General features: G+C 61.8%; 1 protein-coding gene across 1 annotated transcript in view; it reads left to right on the top strand.

The window, feature by feature from the left end:
- LOC115521765 (histone-lysine N-methyltransferase PRDM16-like) overlaps positions 1-10,523 on the top strand; it is a 102,173-nt gene extending 91,650 nt beyond the window's left edge. The window contains exon 2 of the mRNA XM_030327199.1: positions 10,156-10,523. Coding sequence (XP_030183059.1) covers positions 10,156-10,523 — 368 coding nt within the window. The remainder of the gene's footprint in view (positions 1-10,155) is intronic.
- The last annotated feature ends 8,323 nt before the right edge of the window (positions 10,524-18,846 follow it).

Below are 18,846 nucleotides of genomic sequence, written 5' to 3' on the forward strand. Positions count from 1 at the left end.
GGCCTTCCCTGCCTCACCCAGCGCCGGAGGTGAAGGGAGAGCAGGCATGAAGGTCAAGAGGCCGCCATGCCCGCCATGCCCCAGGACTGGGGAGACGAGGGAGGAAGCCCCACCTTTGTGGGGAGGTTTCCCTGCAGGAGCAGCTCGGAGAGGGCGGTGAGCCCAGCACCGTCACCATCCCAGGCTCCCGCGGACCCTAATGACGATTCTGCGCCATCGGCCCTGCAGCTGGGGCTCGCTGCCCTCCGGTCCCTGTGGGCAGAGTCCCGGGCGTGGGCTTGAGAATATAAGCGACGATTGATTATTATTAATATTTGGCATGTTTGCAGAAACGTCTTTTCTCGGTGCTATTAGTCTGCCGCGGTAATAGCAGCCACACTACCGCTCTGGGCTGGCGGCTGCGTGGCGAGGGGAATGCCAATGAGCCGCGGGCCTGAGGCCGCCTGGTCGGGAGGTGGGTCCCCGGGCGGAGGCGGCTCCTGGCGGGGGCGGTCCTGGAGGCGAGCCCCCGCGTTTGCTGTGGTCCAGGAAAGTGCAAGAACCCTGGGGAGGCAGAACCCCCGCCTCCCGCCTCCCTCTCTGGCAAACCGTTTCCAGGAGCAGGTCTGCAGTTCCAAGACCGCTTCCAGCGATGAGGGGGCTTCTCCTCGAGTGGCCGCACCCCACAGAAATCCTCCGAGAAACAGACACATCTCATTTCCCAGGGGGGGGGGGGCTTCCGTAGACCCAGCCTGACTGAGTGCGCGTCTCCTTCTCCCGGCGATGTGACAGCTCATGCGGACTTCCAGGCTCTGAAGCAGGGGGAGCTTGGGGGGGGGGTCTCGAGGGGCCCAGTGCGGAGTACTCCTCCCTGCTTGGTTGGAGAAGTCAGGGTCAGAAGATAAGAACTAAATTCCCACCTTATTTCTCCACAAAGAGCTCAGTGAGAGGGCAGGGCAGGCTCGGGCTGAGCCCCAGAATCACAGAATGCTCACCTCACCCCTGGAATGCTGGGCCAGGCAGGTGGGTGGAGGGAGGGCAGTCCTGAGGGAGCAGTAGAGAAACTGGCCCCCTTCCCAAGGTGGGGGCTGGGTGGAGCAAACCCAGGTATTCGTCCCAGATTAATCAGAGTCAAGAGAAGAGCCAGGGAGTCATGTTAATGGGACTCATCCTCAGGGAAAGAAGCAGTGACACTCCTGCCTTCTACCTTTGCTGTTAAGAATTGCCCTCAAGATTGTCCTCACATCCATCCGTCCATCCATCCATCTTTCTATCCTTCTATCCATCCATCCATCCTCCCATCCATCTGTCCATCCTTCTATCCATCCATCCATCCTCCCATCCATCCACCATTCATCAATCCTTCCTTCCTTCCTTCCTTCCTTCCTTCCTTCCATCCACCCATCCATCCTTCTATCCATCCATCCATCCATCCATTCAACCATCCATCCATCCATCCATCCATCCTTCCATCCATCCTTCCATCCATCTGTCCATCCTTCTATCCATCCATCCGTCCACCCATCCATCCACCATTCATCCACCATTCATCAGTCCTTCCTTCCTTCCTTCCTTCCTTCCTTCCTTCCACCCATCCATCCTTCTATCCATCCATCCATCCATCCATTCAACCATCCATCCATCCATCCATCCTTCCATCCATCTGTCCATCCTTCTATGCATCCATCCGTCCATTCATCCATCCCTCCTTCCATCCATCCATCTATCCATCCATCCATCTATCCATCCATCCTTCCATCCATCCCTCCATCCTTCCATTCATCTGTCCATCCACTATTCATCCATCCATCCATCCATCCATCCATCCATCTTTCTATCCTTCTATCCATCCATCCATCCATCCATCCTTCATCCATCCATCCTCCCATCCATCCACCATTCATCCATCCTTCCATCCATCCATCCATCCATCCATCCATCCATCCATCCTTCCGTCCATCCATCTGTCCATCCTTCTATCCATCCATCCATCCATCCATCCTTCCATTCATCTACACATTGACTCATCACCCTTCCATCCATCCATCTGCCCAGTCATCTTTCTACCTACCTACCCATTCATTCATACATCTGTCTATCCATCTTTTCATCCACTCACCCACCCACCCATTCCTCCACCATCAAGTTATTCATTCACTTCTTGTATGTCTTCCATGGGGCATGAGGGAGGCCATCACTAAATGTTGGGACACTTTTTTAGGTGTGTTCTCACTGTAGCTGGAAACTTGGGGTAGGTAGTGTGGCATCTGAGAGCTTTAGAATCAGGACTGGGCAACCCCCCCGCTGGGCCCTGGCTGTCACTGTGGCCATGAGCAAGTGGGTATTCCCTGTACTTCCCTGACTTGATATACAAAGTGGGGGACGTCTCAATTCTGCCTCCCCTGAATCAAGGGCAGTGCTGGCTGCGTGCTCCCTGGGCCCCATCAGCACCAAGCAGCCTGTGAAACCCCAAGGCCAAGCTGCCTTTGGTGCCCACAGGTGCCCACAGGTGCCCACAGCCTGCAGAACCAAGGAGAAGACAATGCTGTGAGCAGGCCCGCCTGTAGTTCCCCAGTTGCTTCCAGAGCCCCTGCTGAGTGGTTCTAGAATTGAACGGTGTGCTTGTCCACGGTCTCAGGGCTGTGATGGGGACATTCTGCTTTCCACACTGCCAACCCTCACATTCTGTACATAAGCTGCCCCGAACTGAGCTGATACCTGTGAATGCCGCTTCTGGGGAGGCCCGCTGAGGTGTCTCTCTGCCCAGGGCACAGAAAGCTGGCCTTGGCTTTGGGGGCGGTGCCCTGTGCTCCTCCAGGCTCTCCCTGGCAGACACCGTGGTCTGGGGCCGTTGCTAGTGGCTGCCGTGATGGCGACTTCTGGCCCGGGGCCCACACCGACCCCAGGGAGGGACACACTTCCCAGAGGCCTGCGGTCCACCCGTGGGGGCCTCCACGTGCAACCCCGTGTAGACCACCCCCCCCCCACCAGCAGTGCTCAGAAGAGAGGGGCACTTAGAGGTACGGTGGCAGTGCTGAACTCCGTCACCTGGCAGGGACCCCGTTGATGACAGCAGGCGGCTGGGGGCCCAGAGCTGCGGGCAGGACAAGGGGAGCCCTCAGCACCGTCCTTGGAAGTCTCTCTTGCGCTCGGGCCCGGGGGACGCGGGCGGCTTCTTTGCCACCTCTCTGTAAGTGCCTCCAGCAGAGGAGCACGGACACCATTTCCCTTCTCTCGGGACTCGACGGGGTGACCGGTAGCTCGAACAAATGTGCCAGGTTTCGGGGCTTGTTGGAAGCGGGTCAGAGCTGAGTGGGTCGGGGCCGTGTGGACAGGCGCTGGTCCGGATTTCCAGGGTGACCTTCTGGATGTTTTAAGGACACGCGGCTCCTTCCGTGTTAGACCCCGTCTGCCCGACGTGCGCTCCACCGTTTCAGCCCGTCTGGCGTTGGCTGGCCCCTCACTTACGGAAGCCACGGCAGGGGTGCCCACGGACCCCCCTCGCCCACCCCGTTTCAGCCTGGGCAGGTCTGGAGGGGGGTCGGGGGACTGCTGGGGCTGTTGGCTTAGGGACTCCAATCTGAGAGAGGGGCAGGACACCCCCAAAGCATCCAGCAGCTGGGTTCACCTGGCCTGGCAGGGCCGCCCATCACCAGGAGCCTCCAGGGTTTGCCCAGGGTCACTGCTCTGTGTGGGCGCTCAGAGGGCCCGTCCCCTGCCGCTCAGCAGCTGGCCTTCTGGGCCGGTGCGGTCCTCCCCTGCAGGGCGCTCGGGGCCGCTGGTGGGCACGACTTCCTTCTCTGGGCGCGGTTCCCTGAGCACCTCGGCCTGACCCACAGAGGGATGCCATCCCTGTGGGCTTGCCTGCGGTGACATTTAGGTCCTGCCCTCGCTCCTGAGTCCACCTGGGGCTCCCCAGACCGGGGACGACCGTCAGATCGGCTTCCAGCTCAGTGCAGTTTACTGTGACTCTGATTCTTTTGACTCAAGAAGCGTCCTCGTGTCTGTTAAGTGGCTGTGCCAGCAGGGCACCAGGAGTGCCCACGAGAAACCGCGGCCTCTCTGACGGGGCGGCCATGGATCTCTGGGTTCGGAGGCGGAGTGCCCCCGGCCCAGAGCCGCTGCGGTGCCCCGCGGGGGCCAAGAGCGCTCACTGCACCTTGTCCGACTGGGGAGGATGTCTGTCACAATGTTCAGCCCCAGGTGTGTCCCCAAGAGCTTTGGGGAGCCGGCCGGGCCCGGGCCTGGAGCATCGTTGTCACCTGCTCAGGGACAGGTGGGTCCGGAGGACAGGAGGGGCCGCCCAGGCCAGGCTGCTGGGGGTCCTCTGAGGATGAACATGGGAGGTGGCTTTGAGCTTTGAGCTTTGAGGGCTGAGGCCAGCAACAGGGCCTCTTGGGGCTTGGTTCTGTGGGGTGACAGGGGCGGTTTCCTCCGTGGGCTCTGTGGGCCCCACAAGGTGGCTGCAGCTGGCAGGCCAGACCCCAGGGCATCCAGGAAGTAGGTGCACCACCCCCCTCAGGGCCAGGCCGTGGTCAGCCTGCGTGTCCCCACTGGGCAGGGCTGTCCACCCCCAGGTCTGTGGGGCCGGGGTCCGCACACCGAGGTCCTGTCCTGAGCAGCTCAGCTCCTGGGGGCCGTGGCAACTCCTCCCCTCCTCTCCCCATGGTCCTTTCTCCCCCCCAGTTCCAGACATTGGTGCCCCCTCGAGAGTCATCAGCAAACCAGCTGAGGACACTTTGGTTTTGACCGCAGACCCCGAGGTGATCGGCCCTCGCTAGGCGGGGTCCACAGATCTAGCTGCCGGTCCCCTGAGGCTGGGCCCGCCCCAGACCAGTGGGGATGGTGTTTACTGATGTTTCCCCATCTGTAAAGCGGGCAGCTCAGCAGCGAGAAGGTGGTGCCCGTGAGGGGGCTGCGCCCCTCCTCCCACCGCGTATGGGGCTGACGAGGGTGGCCTTCGGGGCACTGACCTCTCCGTGCCCTGCCTGTGTTCCTGCATCCGTGCTGCCGGGTGTGGGCCTTTCTCGGGACAGCCGCTGGCCTCCCCACTCCCCCGGGGCCCCTCCTGAGATGCAGCAGAATTTCGGGGTTCAAGGAGTCCAGTGGGGAGCTTCCCAGGAAAGCTTCAGACTTGGGGTGAATCCAACGACCGCCTCGAGGCCCCACGCACCACCCGGTCCGCCACCCCCCGGGGGCCTCCTGAAGGTGGGGTCCGCGTTCCCCACCCGAACTACAATGGCAACAGCACACGGGGTTTCTAAGAATTAGTATTTTCAGATCACCGTGGCATCTTGTGATGACGCCCAGTCTTCTGACGAACGCATGATGTTGGGTCCGTGTTAACTCGGGGAAACAGGCTCACAGACGTCCCGTCGCGCTGCGGGCTCCCGCCGGACCTGCCCCTGAGAACTTGTTGGGAGCACCGGGGCGGGAGGGTGCCAGGCCGGAAGGAGAGAAGGGGCAGAGTTCAGGGGCTCAGTCACAGGGCCGGGCGCTGGGCGCCTCGCCGGCCTCCCCGTCCCAGCCCTGGCGGGCACCAACGTCGGCACCAAGTGTGACCCAGACGGCGTACCCGGGTCCCGGCGGATCGGCACAACCTTTTGTGCTGACGGGCAGGTGGGACGCGGCAGGAACCCCGGGGGCGAGGTCCACACCTCCCGGCTCCCGCCTGCGTTACAGGGACCCTCCCTGGCGGTTTCGCTCACGGGCTGCCTGCCGGTCCGTCCATGTGTGCCCTCGTGAGAAAGGGGTCCCCTGGCGTTTCTCGAGTTTACTGGGGACACAGCTGTCACCCTCAGAGGCTGGTTTTGTTGTTTTAAAGCATCACCTCCCTGCCCCGCCCCTGCACCCGGCGCCGAGGCATCTGTGACAGGAGAGAATAGTTAAATGTGCTCTCGCGTAAACCGCCAGAGCCGAGGGAAGGACCCGGGATGTGCACGCAGGTGGGACACAGAACGGCCGTTTTCTGGAGGAGGGGCTCTTTTAACAGAGATTGTAATTGAAATAATGTGCGTTCACACACAGCTGTAAGAATAAACACACAGAGGGGCGCCTGGGGGCTCCGTCGGTTGAGCGTCCGGCTTCGGCTGAGGTCACGATCTCACGGTCCGTGAGTTCGAGCCCCACGTCAGGCTCTGCGCCGACAGCTCGGAGCCCGGAGCCTGCTTCAGATTCTGTGTCTCCCTCTCTCTCTGCCCCTCCGCTGCTCACAGTCTGTCTCTCTCTCTCAAAAATAAACATTAACAATTTTTTTTAAAAAGAGTAAACACACAGAAATGCCGGGTACCCTTTGCCCTGTGACCCCCAGGGGTACCTCTGTAGCACGACACCCACAGGGACGTGATGTAGGATGTGGACACAGCACACCTCCCCGGGCGCAGGGTCTGACCTGGGCCCCCCCCGAGCATTTAGCTCTAACCCCGGGGAGGTCCACGGACGCAGCACCACAGCCGGGATACAGGCCCACGGCCGCCCCAGCCCCTAAGGACGCCTCGCCTGGTCCTCTGCTGACCCTCGGCCGCCCTCTCCCCCCGTGAGCGCCCATTTTTAGCGGGCCCTGGGGCCACCCCCAGTGTGAAGTCTGCCCCTCTCCAGGAGCCTGTCCTCCTCCTCCTCGACCCCACAGTTTCCAGGAGCAAAAGCATACAAGTGGCAGAAGCAGCCCTCCTCCCTCGCTGGGCCTCCCTGCGCCGAAGGAGCCCGCGTGGTGGCGGGGTGGGCCTGCAGGGGTGCGGGGACGCGGGGAGGGAGCCCCAGGGAGGTGGTGTGAGCACGCGTCCCCATGGGCTGGCGCGGCCACCTCAGGTGTCCAGAGGCAGAAACCTCTGGGGCAAAGAAGCCGTGTTCCGGAGGGCAGCGAGCCCAAGGAGAGTCGTCCAAGGCGGCGGGGGAGAGCTGGTCCTGGATGGCGGGCGGGCAGGGTTCCCCATAGTCCCTCACGGGGCCTGCTGGCAGTGAGCAGTGTCATCGTTCCCCAGAGGACAACGACGTCGCAGGCCAGCATCAGGATGTCCTTCGGGACCACCGTGGGGGCCGCCCGAGTACCATGCCTCAGCCTTGAAGGACAGAGGGCAAGGTGGCCCCGGTACCTCGGTCCCCCAGCCACAGGCGGAGGCTCCCACGGGGCAGGGGGTGGCTGAGGACCTGGTGACTCCCAGCCAGTGTGGTCCAGACCCGGGGAGCGGCTAGGTTTCACTTCTCTGACCCGTTTGATGAGACCGAATGTCCGTCGTGCGTGCATAGAGCAGCACGTGACTGGCCTCCAAACGGGATTTCGGCATGAAGTTCACTCACCAAGAGCTCAGTGACCCGGCTGGGACCCTGGCCTGGTGCAGGTGCCCGGGGGCCAAGGCTCAGGATGACTCCGCTGGCTCCCTGGCTCCAGGCTCCTGCCCCTCCCCTCCCTTCCCCTCCCCTCCCCGCTTTTATTATTTGGGTAGGTCTCCCAAAAGAATTTTTAGGAGTGATGGACTCTGTCGTGAACCCTCAGCCTGAAATTACCGCAAAACCCAAATAAAGGACCTTGGCTCTCCCGACAAGTAAACAACACACATTGCACAGCCTATATTTCCAAAGTCATAAAAAGCTCATGTTCTTGGCTCTACATCCTGACTTTCGAGAGAGGGCTGGCTGGAATGTGCTGGCCGTCCTGCGGGCCTAGGTGGCAGAGACCGGGGGCAAAACGCCGCCCCGTCCCTGGAAATGCCCACCCTGCCCAGGGCAGAGGGCTGAGGAAGGATGCTCTTTTGGTCCAGCCTCTCCTGGTGCTGGTTTGCTCGGGGACCCTGGGGAGCTGGGCAGTTGGTGCTGGTCCTCCCGGAAGGCTCTCTCTCTCCCAGCTTGCTGCTTTCTCCAAAGCCTGGGGCTGTTTGCTGCCCCTCATTTTCTCCGAATGTCTCCTGTGCGCTGATGAGGTCCCCTCACCCCACCTGTGAAGGGAGAGCTCTCTCTCTCTCTCTCTCTCTCCCCCCCAACAGCGGGGGCCGCAGCTTGGAGACCTGGCTTCTCCTGGCAGCTTCAGGCAATCACTTAACCCCTGTGCCCGCCGGGGGGTGGGAGGCCAGCCATGTGCTGCCTGCCTTTAATCAGCAGGAAACACCACCTTTCTCTCCTAAACTGTTTGCTCGGCCAGTAAATTAAACATGCCTTTAAAGCCCTGATTTTCCTCCAGTAGGTGAGGAGTTTTGGGAAGTAGAATTCAAACAGGAAAAAATAAAAAAAATAAAAAAAATAAAAACCAACGCCGAACGAGAGCCCTGAGCTGAATATGCACAGGATGGGGACCCCTCCCCACTTTCTGCGCTGGCAAAGCCGCGGCACCCCGAGGCTGGGGAAGCGCGCAGGGGTGCGGGGGGGGGGGGCTCCCAACCTGGTTTTGTTTGTGAGCCCCGCGCAGTTACCAGTCCCAGATAATGAGGCGGCTTGTTAATTACCCCCCCTTGTAATTTACCTTTCTGTGGGGCGCAGTCGCGCGAAGGTTTATGGGGGTGTTCTTTCAAACCTAACGACCTGGATCTTCCCAGTGGAGGGAGCGGTAGCTGCGGGTCTGTTGTTGCGTTTTTGAAAGGAGCCTACGAGTCGATCAGAACAACCATTGGCCACTTAAAACGGAATAATTACTTCTGTGAATGCTGCTAAATTAAATAAGTATTAGCCCCATGATTTTTTTTTTTTTTTGTCTTTTCAAGACTTTGGTTTCTTGTGAAAGAAAACATTTTCTTACTTCTCGGGCGGATCTGTTTGCAACCAGCGTGAGGACCCTGAGGTCCCCGTCCCCGTCCCTGTCCCCCCCACCCCCACCCCTCAGGAGACTCTTGCTCCAGCAGCCACGCGGGGGGGGGGGGGGGGGGGCTGGGGCAGGGAGGGGCGTCGAGGCAGAAGCAGCCAGGTGGGAGGTCAGCGGCGCCCTCACCCCTCCAGCCCTCCTCTGGCTCCCCGTGCCGCGCGGCATGAGCACAAATCCCCCTCCTGAGTGTGAACGGTCCCTTTGGCACATTCACAAAGGTGTGCGACCACCTCCTCCCTCTCGGTCCAGAACGTTTTCTTCCCCCAGAGGAGCCCCCGTGCCCATTATTCAGCCCCTCCTGGCCCTCCTCCCTCCCGGCCCCCAGCAACCACTATTATGAGCTCTGTCTCTATGGATTTGCCTTTTCCGGATGCTTCTACAAGCGGATCGTGTGGGTCGCACCCTGTGTGCTCTGTGCCTGGCCCCCTTGGCCGAGCAGCACGTCTGCTGGGTGGGGGGTCAGCCTTTGTTCCTCTTGTGTCTGAGTAATATTCCGCTGCGTGGATGGACAGTCCGTTTGTCTGAGGACGGACACGGGGCGTTTGTGCCCTTGGGGACTCCGCATAAGCTGCCGTGGCCACCCAGCTGTCTGGGTCCCCCTTTCCCGTTCTATGAGCAGAGCCGCTGTCCTGGCTGACCCCACTCCTCCCTTGGCCCGCTTCTCACCGTCTCTTCCATGCTTCAGGCCTGCTGTCTGTCCAGGTGGCAAAATCTTGGCCCCAACCCTCTCTTAGGGTGGACCCCAAGAGAGGCCTGCACCAGACAGGCGGACCCCGTGACCTGCAGCCCCGAGACCTGCAGCAAACCTCTGTCTTAACTTGGCCCCAAGGTCACCGGGCTCTCAGGAACCCCATCCCCAGGGCCCCCGGCCCCACCAAGGTGCTGCCCAGGTGTCGGGGCAAATTTCATATAATCCTAATCCCAAGAACCCGAGACATGTCTCCGACCCCTAATTTCCAAGGCTACACGGCATCCAGAATGGTCCGGAAGGAATCGTTCACTCCCGGCCCTGGGTAGGGTGCCCCCTGTGACGGCTTTCCCCACCGCTCCCAAACTCGTGGAGCGTGGGCAGCTCCTTGCCTCGCTTTCCCAAAGCAGAAGGGGCAGACGCGTCCTCTGGTGGCGGCGTGGGGCCGCGGGGAAACGCACACCTCTGCTGTGCCGTGCGGTTCCGAACCCCGGTTCCCAAAGGAGCCCCGCAGAGCCGCGTCCCCGGAGGGAGGGCCGCTTTGTGCCGGGCGGGGCAGAGCGGACGCGTCCTGGGCAGGGGGTGGCGGCGGCGTCTCAGAGCCCGTGGCCCCCATCCTGTCCTGTGTCCCAGGGGCCCCCTGAGGGTCCCGCACGGGGAGGGTGTGCCACACAGCCTGACGCTGCATTGTCTCCTTCAGGTGACGGCGACATTGTAAATAACATGCACGAGCCTGACCCAGACCTGCTGGCTGGCGAGAGCGCGGAGTACGAGACCGAGGACAGCGTCGTGTCCCCCACCCCCATGGGGCCGCCGTCCCCCTTCCCCACCAGCGAGGACTTCACCCCCAAGGAGGGCTCGCCGTACGAGGCCCCCGTCTACATTCCTGAGGACATTCCCATCCCGCCAGACTTTGAGCTCCGAGAGTCCTCTATCCCAGGGGCCGGCCTGGGGGTCTGGGCCAAGAAGAGGATGGAAATCGGGGAGAGGTTTGGCCCGTACATGGTGGCACCGCGGGCCACGTTGAAGGAGGCCGACTTTGGATGGGAGGTGAGCATTCCCGTGTGAGCGTGATTGATCACGGCCATTTATCTTGTGTTCCATCTATTTATAAAGCCGGGCTGAGCAGCGCTGCCCGAGGCGGGAGGCTCGGCCGGAGAGAGCGCTCGAATGTCACATTTCCCAGGCTTATTTGGTCCTGCAGCTCGCATGACGCGAGTCCGCAAACATCAGCGGTCCTCGTGGGCGCCTGTCAGCCCCCGTGCCTGCTCTCTTCCCGGAAATGTGTCTTTAATGAGCTCATGTCTTAAAACACCCCCGTGCTCCCCGTCTGGACCTGAGGTGCTAAGGCCGTGGTCTCTGCAGAGCCGTGCAGATTAATGGAGTGTCCCAGAACAGGAGTCTCCACCCTGGGGAACGCTCCTGCACTGTGTGCCTGGTGGCCGTGCTGCCCCCAGAGGGCCCTGCACCTCACCCCAAGCCCCCGCCCGCCGTGGCCTGCTCAGCCGGGGCCCCCACCTCTCGGGCAGCGTGGGGCGCGCGTCTCATCCGGCCAGGGAGGGGCGTGTGCGGATTCGCTCTCCCTCACCATCTGGGCCCGGCTTGGTGGTTCCGGAGCCCGCGTGCGGTCGGGAGAGGGGAGACCGTTAGGTGAGGGGTGCCGATGACCCCCAGAACATCCCTCCCCCTGCAAGTATCTTAGGCCAGGAGGGACGCCGGGCCCCAGCTTGGGGGGTCTCTCGAGATGGTCTTCATGGGGACCACGAGCCCCACAAAAGCGTTCTCTGCACCGGCCCCAGCCGATCTGCTTCACGACAGCCGACGCGCGGTGCTATTTTCCGCGGAGACCCTGCCTGGGTGGAAAATGCAGACGTAAACCCAGACCCTTCCACGGTGTTTGCTGCAGGTCAGCTCTTGGAAGGGGCGAACAGTCCAGGGAGGGAAGAGAGGCCTGCCTGGGGGAGACCAGGGGAGCGAGGGCCAGGGGAGGCCGTGCTCCCCACCTCTCAGGGCCTCTAGGAAAAGTCCCCAGCTCAGGCCCGTGTCTGCTCTCGCTCCGGAGGCTTTATGGTTTCTAAACATTGCCCCCTGTGCCTACATTTCTCCCGGAGACGTGGGATGCCCAGGTGTGTGCCCTGCTCCCCAGCCCTCGAGCCCAGGCGCCCAGCGCTGAGGACCTTCCGCAGCATCTCCAGGAACGCTGGGTGTGCTGGTGCCCGTGGTGGTACCGGGGGAGGGGGGGGTCTCCGGCGGAAGTGGGGTCTCCACTCTGCACACTGCCCACTGGGGTCTCCCTTTCTGCACACTGGCAGCCCGACCGCCCAGCAGGAGGCACGTGGGGTGTGGACACCGGCTGAGAGCCCCGAGCTCCGTGCGGGGCTTTGAGGGTTCAGACGAGCAGCGGGCTGATCAGAGGGATGAAGGAATGGGGGAGACCGAACCCCCGGAGTGGGAGCCTGTCCGTCCCCTGGTGACGGGTGTGTGCTCCTCAAGGTCGGGGTCACCTTCAGAGCAGACCAGGGCCTGGGGGCAGGGTGGGGCGGGTAGCGAAGGGGTTTGAAATCAGAGTCGTTCTGTGGGCAGGTTGCTCTGGGGTGGCCCCTCGGGGGGCCAAGGAGAGCCTTTTCCCAGCCACGTGACAGGTAAGTGGCTTTGGCTGCAAGGTGGCCTTTTGCAGACCCTGCCTGTCCTGTCCTTCCCACCTGGCTTCCCCAGAGAGGAATTTAAGGCTGTTTCTCTGACACACTCAGAAGGATCTGGACTGTTGAATGAGCAGGTTGCTTTGAGAGGGCAGAGGTTCACGCGACAGGTAGGGCTTTGGACGACCTTGAGGCAACCTTGCTCTTGTCTGTGCTGATGCTCGTTTCTGTTTGCTCTTTCCCTAAAGAAACGGCCCCTATCGCTTCTGCTCGCTCGGTGCCAGGCCTGGTACCTGTTGTCACTGTGATCCGCCCGGCGCCTGTTGACTTTTCGATAGTGCTTATTCTCCGCGTACGTGAGGGAACGTTCTCCCTCCCCGGCGCGCCTCCCGTTTTCGCAGCGGGCTTTGTTCCGTGCTCGTGACCTGACAGCTGCCTTTCATGCCAGCACTTAGGACTGTGTGCACAGCCCAATGTCCTCAAACAGCTTTCCAGACGCACCCCGGCATTATCTCGGCCGACCTCGTTTTCCCCGTGAGCTCGGGCGCCGCTTACCTGCCTCCGGGATCTGTCTTGGGGCTGGTGGCCTTCCGTCACACGGGGCCCCAGCCGTGTTTGTGTTGTGCCTTGCGACTGAGGACCGATGGCCGACTTGGGCGGGCAGCTTCCGTCTCCCCCAAGGAGAGAGAGGAGGAGGCAGGCACCCTGAAAACTCGGGGAAAGCCCACTTTTCCCTGAAATACGTAAGGTCCGGGTGGCTTCTTTCTAGCTCCACGGACCTCCGTTTGGGGCTTTGGGACCGGAAAATTGATGTAACTAAGCCGCCCTTGCTGGATTCCCCACTGTCACCTGCAAACAGATTATTGCCCTTTTGCGTGACCCTGTGCCCTCCTCTGACAGGCCGGCCGGCCCAGGTGCCCCGTCTCAGTTAGGCCCCGTCCTTGCCTGGGCAAACAGGGCCCCAGCCCGGGTCCTTCTGTGGCTCTGGACAGGAGAGGGGGCTCCGGGGAGCTCCGAGCCATGAATGCTAAAAGGCACTCGGACCTCGAAGACGCCCTCCGCGGGCCTTCTGGTCACAGCCAGGACGGTCCCAGGCCCGTCCCAGCGACAACACCCCAGTGCGCTCATCATCCTGTGGCGGCCCGAGTTTTAGACGCGTGACTGTTGGCTCTCGCGCCGGCATTTAATGTTACGGATCAGGGTGCTTTGATTCCGCTGCAATTTACACAGGACTCGTTTCCTGAGGAGAACCAGTGATGACGGGTTAGCTAAGATGACAGAGGAGATCCAGGGAAGACGGGGCACGGTGTGCGCCCCAGGGCAGGCGGGAGGGAGAAGCCAGAGGGACCCCGGACACCGGCCAGGCGTCCGCTGGAGGACTGGTTTGAAATCAAGGTCAAATAGGATATTCGTACCGTCATTTTGGGGCACCATGGCAACAATGTTCTTTCTACTCTGAGAACAACATTCTTCTTCCGGACCATTCCTTGGAAATCAGACCAAACGGTCCTGTTTTCTTTTCCCTTTTCCTGATGGACGCGGTGCCTGGCCACCGCGTGGTTTCTGGTGATGTGACCCTTCTGGCAAGAGCGCGTCTCCTGCCCACTGGGGCGCCATGGGTGACCTACGACCTTCAGGCTCCAGGTCACGGGGGCAGTAACGGGCATGCGTGCGGAGGTCCCTCCGACTGCCCCCTGTACCTCCCGTCCCACGCGCTCATCGGACAGTCAGTGACCCTGGACCTCCCTCCTCCTTGGTGGTTTGGGACACGGCAGGGAGTGACCCCCGCGTCAGGAGTGTCCCCTGCACCCCAGCCCTGTGTCCAGATGGGAGGGTGGGGTGCGTGGCAACGGCCCCCAGGATCCGTCTCAGAGGGCGGTGGTCTGTCCCCCTGCCTGGGAAGGGGCCCAAACCCCCCGCCCCCTCCGCCCAGACGCAGCCTGCTGGCTAATGCAGCCACCACTCACTCTGCCCAGAATAAATCACCCCGTGATTGCATTTGATTGCCCTGGGGTCTGAAAAAACAATGATTTTGATCATTTGTTGAGTAAATCATGACATTTATCATCGTGGGGCTTATTTTGCTAATTAAGAGCTGGCTGCGAGTGACAGCCGGAGGCAGTGGGCTCCTGGGGGTGCCACCTGCCCCCGGGCAGGGCCTGTGGCCGGTGGAGGGGGGGGCACCGTGCCGGCCCCTGGGGGGGGGGGCAGGGACCGTCTTCACCCCGACACTGCCCGCGTTTGGCTCGTCGCCTCCTTGAGAGCCCGTCGTCTCCACTGGAAAGCCAGCTGAGGGCAGCGTCCCCAGTGCCCGGAGCGTTGCCTGGCCCATCACGGGCGCTTTAACATCAGCTGTTGAATAAGTGTGCCTGCCTCCCTGTAAGAGGCTGGGGGGAACTGTTAACGTGATTTGATGGGGCTTCATTTATCTGAAGAGTTCACTCCAATGGGTTACCTCACCCCTTGGCTTTACTTTCTGAACATTCACAGACGTGCTCATTTGTTCAGTCAACAGACAGGCCGTGTCTGGGCCGGGGCCACATGGGAAGCTCTGGGGTCACAGGGGAAAACGGCCCCGAGGCCGCAGGCTGCTCTGATGCTCCAACGCCTCGATCACAAAGCCCCCAGGCCCACTCCCCCACGGATCCCCGGGGGCCTGCTGGCAGGCTCTGCCGAGGGCCAGGACCCCCGTGCCCTCTGTAGACCCTGGGGTGCCAGGACATACCCAGAGAGGCCAGGCTGGGGGCGGGGCGGGGGGGGGGGGGGGTTGTGCAGGCAAAAGCTACCACGCGGCCCTGCGCTCTCAGATGCTGAGAGATTGCCGTGCATTTAAGATCACATTATGATCCGGAACACACAGCCCTGGAGAAGGGCCCGGGGTGCAACGGAAGCTGACTCCCTGGGTGTCCGTGCTTGTCCACCTACGTGTATTTTTAGAAAAGCAATGATTTCTTTCCCAAGGTAGCTGCCGAGCATCCTTAAAACGACAGGAAATTCGGAGGTCTCAATTTGGACTGAAGTGAGGCCCAGTGGGCGTCCCGCTGGCTCCCCGGGCACTGGGCTGCCTCCCGCGTGGCCGAGCAGCCTCTCCCGCCTCCGGATGGAAGTCTCCGGGGGGCTTTCGGAGGTGCGGTGACACACGCGTGGAAGCACAGCGCCGACGACTGGCTTCTCCAGGGACCCGGGAGGCTTTCCCGGCCCCCAACCCGAGGCCTCCTTCTCCTCCCCGGATCCAGGGTCTCTACAGGGAACCTCTTTTCCTTCTTCCCCACCACTCATCCTTCACCTCAAACACCTGTGCCTCTCTCCTCCACATCCAGAAGTGAACCCAGACTCGCCCCGGTGTGGTCATGTGGGTGTATACATGCACGCACGCGAGCGCACACACGCACACGTGTGCACACGCACACGTGTGCACACGCACACGCACGCACACCTTTGGTTTTTGCTGAAAACCCTAGACTGGGCGCCCCGCCTCCAAGGGCAGGAGGTGTCCCGTCCACCCTGTCTAGGTTTGGCAGCTCTGGGCAGCTGGCTCCGCGAGTGCGCGTTGGGGCAACCGAGGGGACGCTTCTCACGTGATCTCTGGCCCAGTTTCTGAGTTAGCAGGCTCCGGATTAATTCCCGGGCTCTGGGCGTCAGAGGAAGCCCTAAGCCGCCAACCCTCCCCTCTAGAACTGTGTTTCTCTCAACGAGCGCACCCCTCGATTCAGAGCTTCAGGGTCCCACGTGCACGTACTGAGTGGGTGGTCTCTTATCACAAGGGGCTTGGCTGGGGGCCAGGGGGCAAGGAGATGGAGTTTCGAGGCTCCCCTTCTCCACGGTCATTGCCACAACAGTTTGCCGCTGCTGCGGGACCTGGACCAGGCCCCCCCACCCCGCCCCCACCGGGGGCCGGGTCAGGAGCTGGGGCCAGTTCTGCCGTAGGTCTGAGCCCAGACAGGAGGGTGCCCTCTCATAACCAAGGACCCACCTCCCTCTGGAGACAGAGCTCCCCAGGCTCTCGGGAACCTGCTTCCGTTCTTTCTAGTCCTTACCACACAGTTGACCAAACAAGAACGAGGGTCGACCCAGAGCCGGGCCCGTGTAGTCGCCACATTACCGTCAAGCCCCTCGAGGCGTCTGATGTCTCCGGAAGAGTAAGCCGCCTTCCCCAGCACCCTGCCCCCTGTATTGACCCCTCGGGCCGTGGGTTCCTATCCTGCCCCAAAGGGGACGGGGCAGCCGGCACCCCCCACAGCCAGGCTCGGTCATCCCCCAGGATTCGGGGAGGAAAGGTTTGTCCTTCAGCAGAAGCACCAACAGTGGCCGGAGGCCGGTTCGGACCCGTGGGTGTTTCATTTTGCCGGCAGCCTCTGCGGAAGCAGAGCTCGTGCACCCGGGGTCACCTGGTCAGCAGGCAGGGTGCTCCTCTGCCCAGGAGCCTCCAACAGCCGCGGGACCCCAGGCCCTTCAGGCCCAGCCAGCCGGGGAGGCCCCTCGGCCCCAGGATGGCGGGAGAAGAAAGCTGGACTTGTGAGTTCCCGCGGGCGCTCCAGGTGATTTGAGAAGTGAGAGCCCCCAGCCCAGGGACACCAGGCTGTCTCCAAGGACACCAGGCCCACACACACACCCGTGCACACGCGCCCCCCGGGCAGGGCTCACACATGAGCCTCCTCCGAGCGTCTCTCCCACCCTGGAGCAGACACAGGCTGGGGTGGCTCTCAGACCGTGTGGCTTGTAATGCCGACAGTGGCACAAGAGCAGTGGCCGTGTGGGCGCCGGGAGAGGGTGGCCCCCCTGAGTCGCGGAGGCTCCCTGTGCGGCTTCCCGCTGGTCTGACAGCCTCGCGGGTTAAGTATTCGAACATGGCATTCTCAGCCCCAGAGCGTGGCCGTCCTCTCTCTCTCTGCGCACTGGGGACCGGCGGGCAGCATCCTACCCCCGGGACCCGGGAGTCTCAGATCCTCTCTGCTTCTCCCTCCCCTGCCTGGCACGGACTCCCCCTGGCGCTTTCCCCCCTCCGTCTAGGGCGGTCTGGAGTTTTATTTTAGGCTGAGAAACGTTGCATGGGCTCCCCCACCCCGCCCCGCCGCCCAATGATTTTCTGAATCCGTTTAGGAGGCTGACCGTACGTTCTGGAAGTCTTAGATGGGTGACTCAGTGCACGTTCACACCCTTGGAAACAACACCTGGACGGTGGTGTATTGGGGCCGACCAACGGGACTCTGGACTTGAGGGGCCGCGTCCTGTGGGAACGGGGCCCGGGCTGGGCTCGCTGTGCACGCGGGGGGTGTAGGGATGCACAGAGACCCATGCTCGGTCTCCTCGGGCTCCTGGAGCCACTCAGCACAACCCCTCCGCCATCACCCCCGAGCACCGTGACACTGGGTCCAGACGTTTCAGCCCAAGAATGCCATGAGATCCTGCACTATCTTTGGCCGGGCTCCGAGGCGCGGGTATATAAGGAATTTCAGAAAAAAGGGTAGAGAATGACTAACTAAGAATACCTCCCTGATACTGTTCTCCTTTATTTCCTTAAGGGGTAATAACTCAGCCGCAATCCAGCAGAGGGTACTTTCTTTAAATAGAGCATTCTGATTCACAAGCGAAAAAGGAAATAAATATTTTCTTTTCATATTCGAGTAGACGTCCCCAAATACCAACTTCTTAAATGGTATTTTACCCTCTGCGTCTCTCTCACACCAGTGACAACCAAGCAAACCCACCCCTACTCTGCAAAGGGCTGCTTGTGAACGTGGAAAATCCTGACGGGGGTCGTGGACAGGAAGCGGGGCGGAGGGGAGCCTGGGCAGCTCGGGTCTCCTCCCGTGGGGCTCTGGCTGGGCCCTGCTCGCCGCCTCCCGAGGCTCTGTCCCCTCTTCCCTCCCCCCCTCTCTCTCGCCTTTTCCTCCAGGAAGAGAGCAGACCGCTCACGGGGGGGGGGGGGGATGTGACAGGGCACCTGGCGAGGCCGGGCAGACCCGTGGCCAGTGGTGCAGACCAGGGGAGAGGCCCGAGTCGGCCGGGCACCTACTGTGCACCACATGAAGTCCACACACCCTCTTCCTAGTCCCGGCCCTTACTCCACCGCGCGGAGACGACCCCACGTCCCAGCCCCGTGGGCTGCGGTGGGGCCTGGCAGGGCATCATGACGTGGAATTCTCCAGGCCCCAGAGAGAGGCTTGGGGTCAGGATTCGGCCTCGGCCCCGAGCGCCCGGGGCCCGGGTGCGGCTGAGACGAGTCCGGGCAGGAACCCGTCCCACCCGGGCAGCCTTCGAGGCACAGTCTGATCGCCCTTCGCACGCAAGGTTTTGTTCTGGCCGGAAAGAGAGAGGCCAGGGAGGGGCAGACCCCTCCCGCGCCCCCAGCCGCTCACCTCAGGCTTGGGTCCCAAACTGGTGTGCTGAGCATCCCTATGGCACTTTCAAAATGCAGATTTGGGGCCAAAATACCGGATCCGAGTTCCTGTGGGGGTCCCCAGGAACGCGCACCCTAATCAGCCATGAGGGTCTGCACACTCGGCGGATGAGGGCTGACCTTAAATTTCCTGCCCCCGCCTCCCGGTGCCTCCCTCTCCTCACCCCTGCGACCCCAGAGAGACATTCTTCTGCAGGTGTGGGACCAGGTAGCCACAGAACCTTTCTTCACCGTAGACCTTATCAGGGCCTTGTAGAGGGAGTGGGGGTGGGGCCGTCCCCACGGGTAAGGAGCTGCGGGGGCCCTACCGTCACCCAGCCTGAGCTCTCGCCCCCACACGGTGGGCCCTGAG

Source organism: Lynx canadensis, chromosome C1 (assembly GCF_007474595.2).
Source record: "Lynx canadensis isolate LIC74 chromosome C1, mLynCan4.pri.v2, whole genome shotgun sequence".
Classification (NCBI taxonomy): Eukaryota; Metazoa; Chordata; class Mammalia; order Carnivora; family Felidae; genus Lynx; species Lynx canadensis.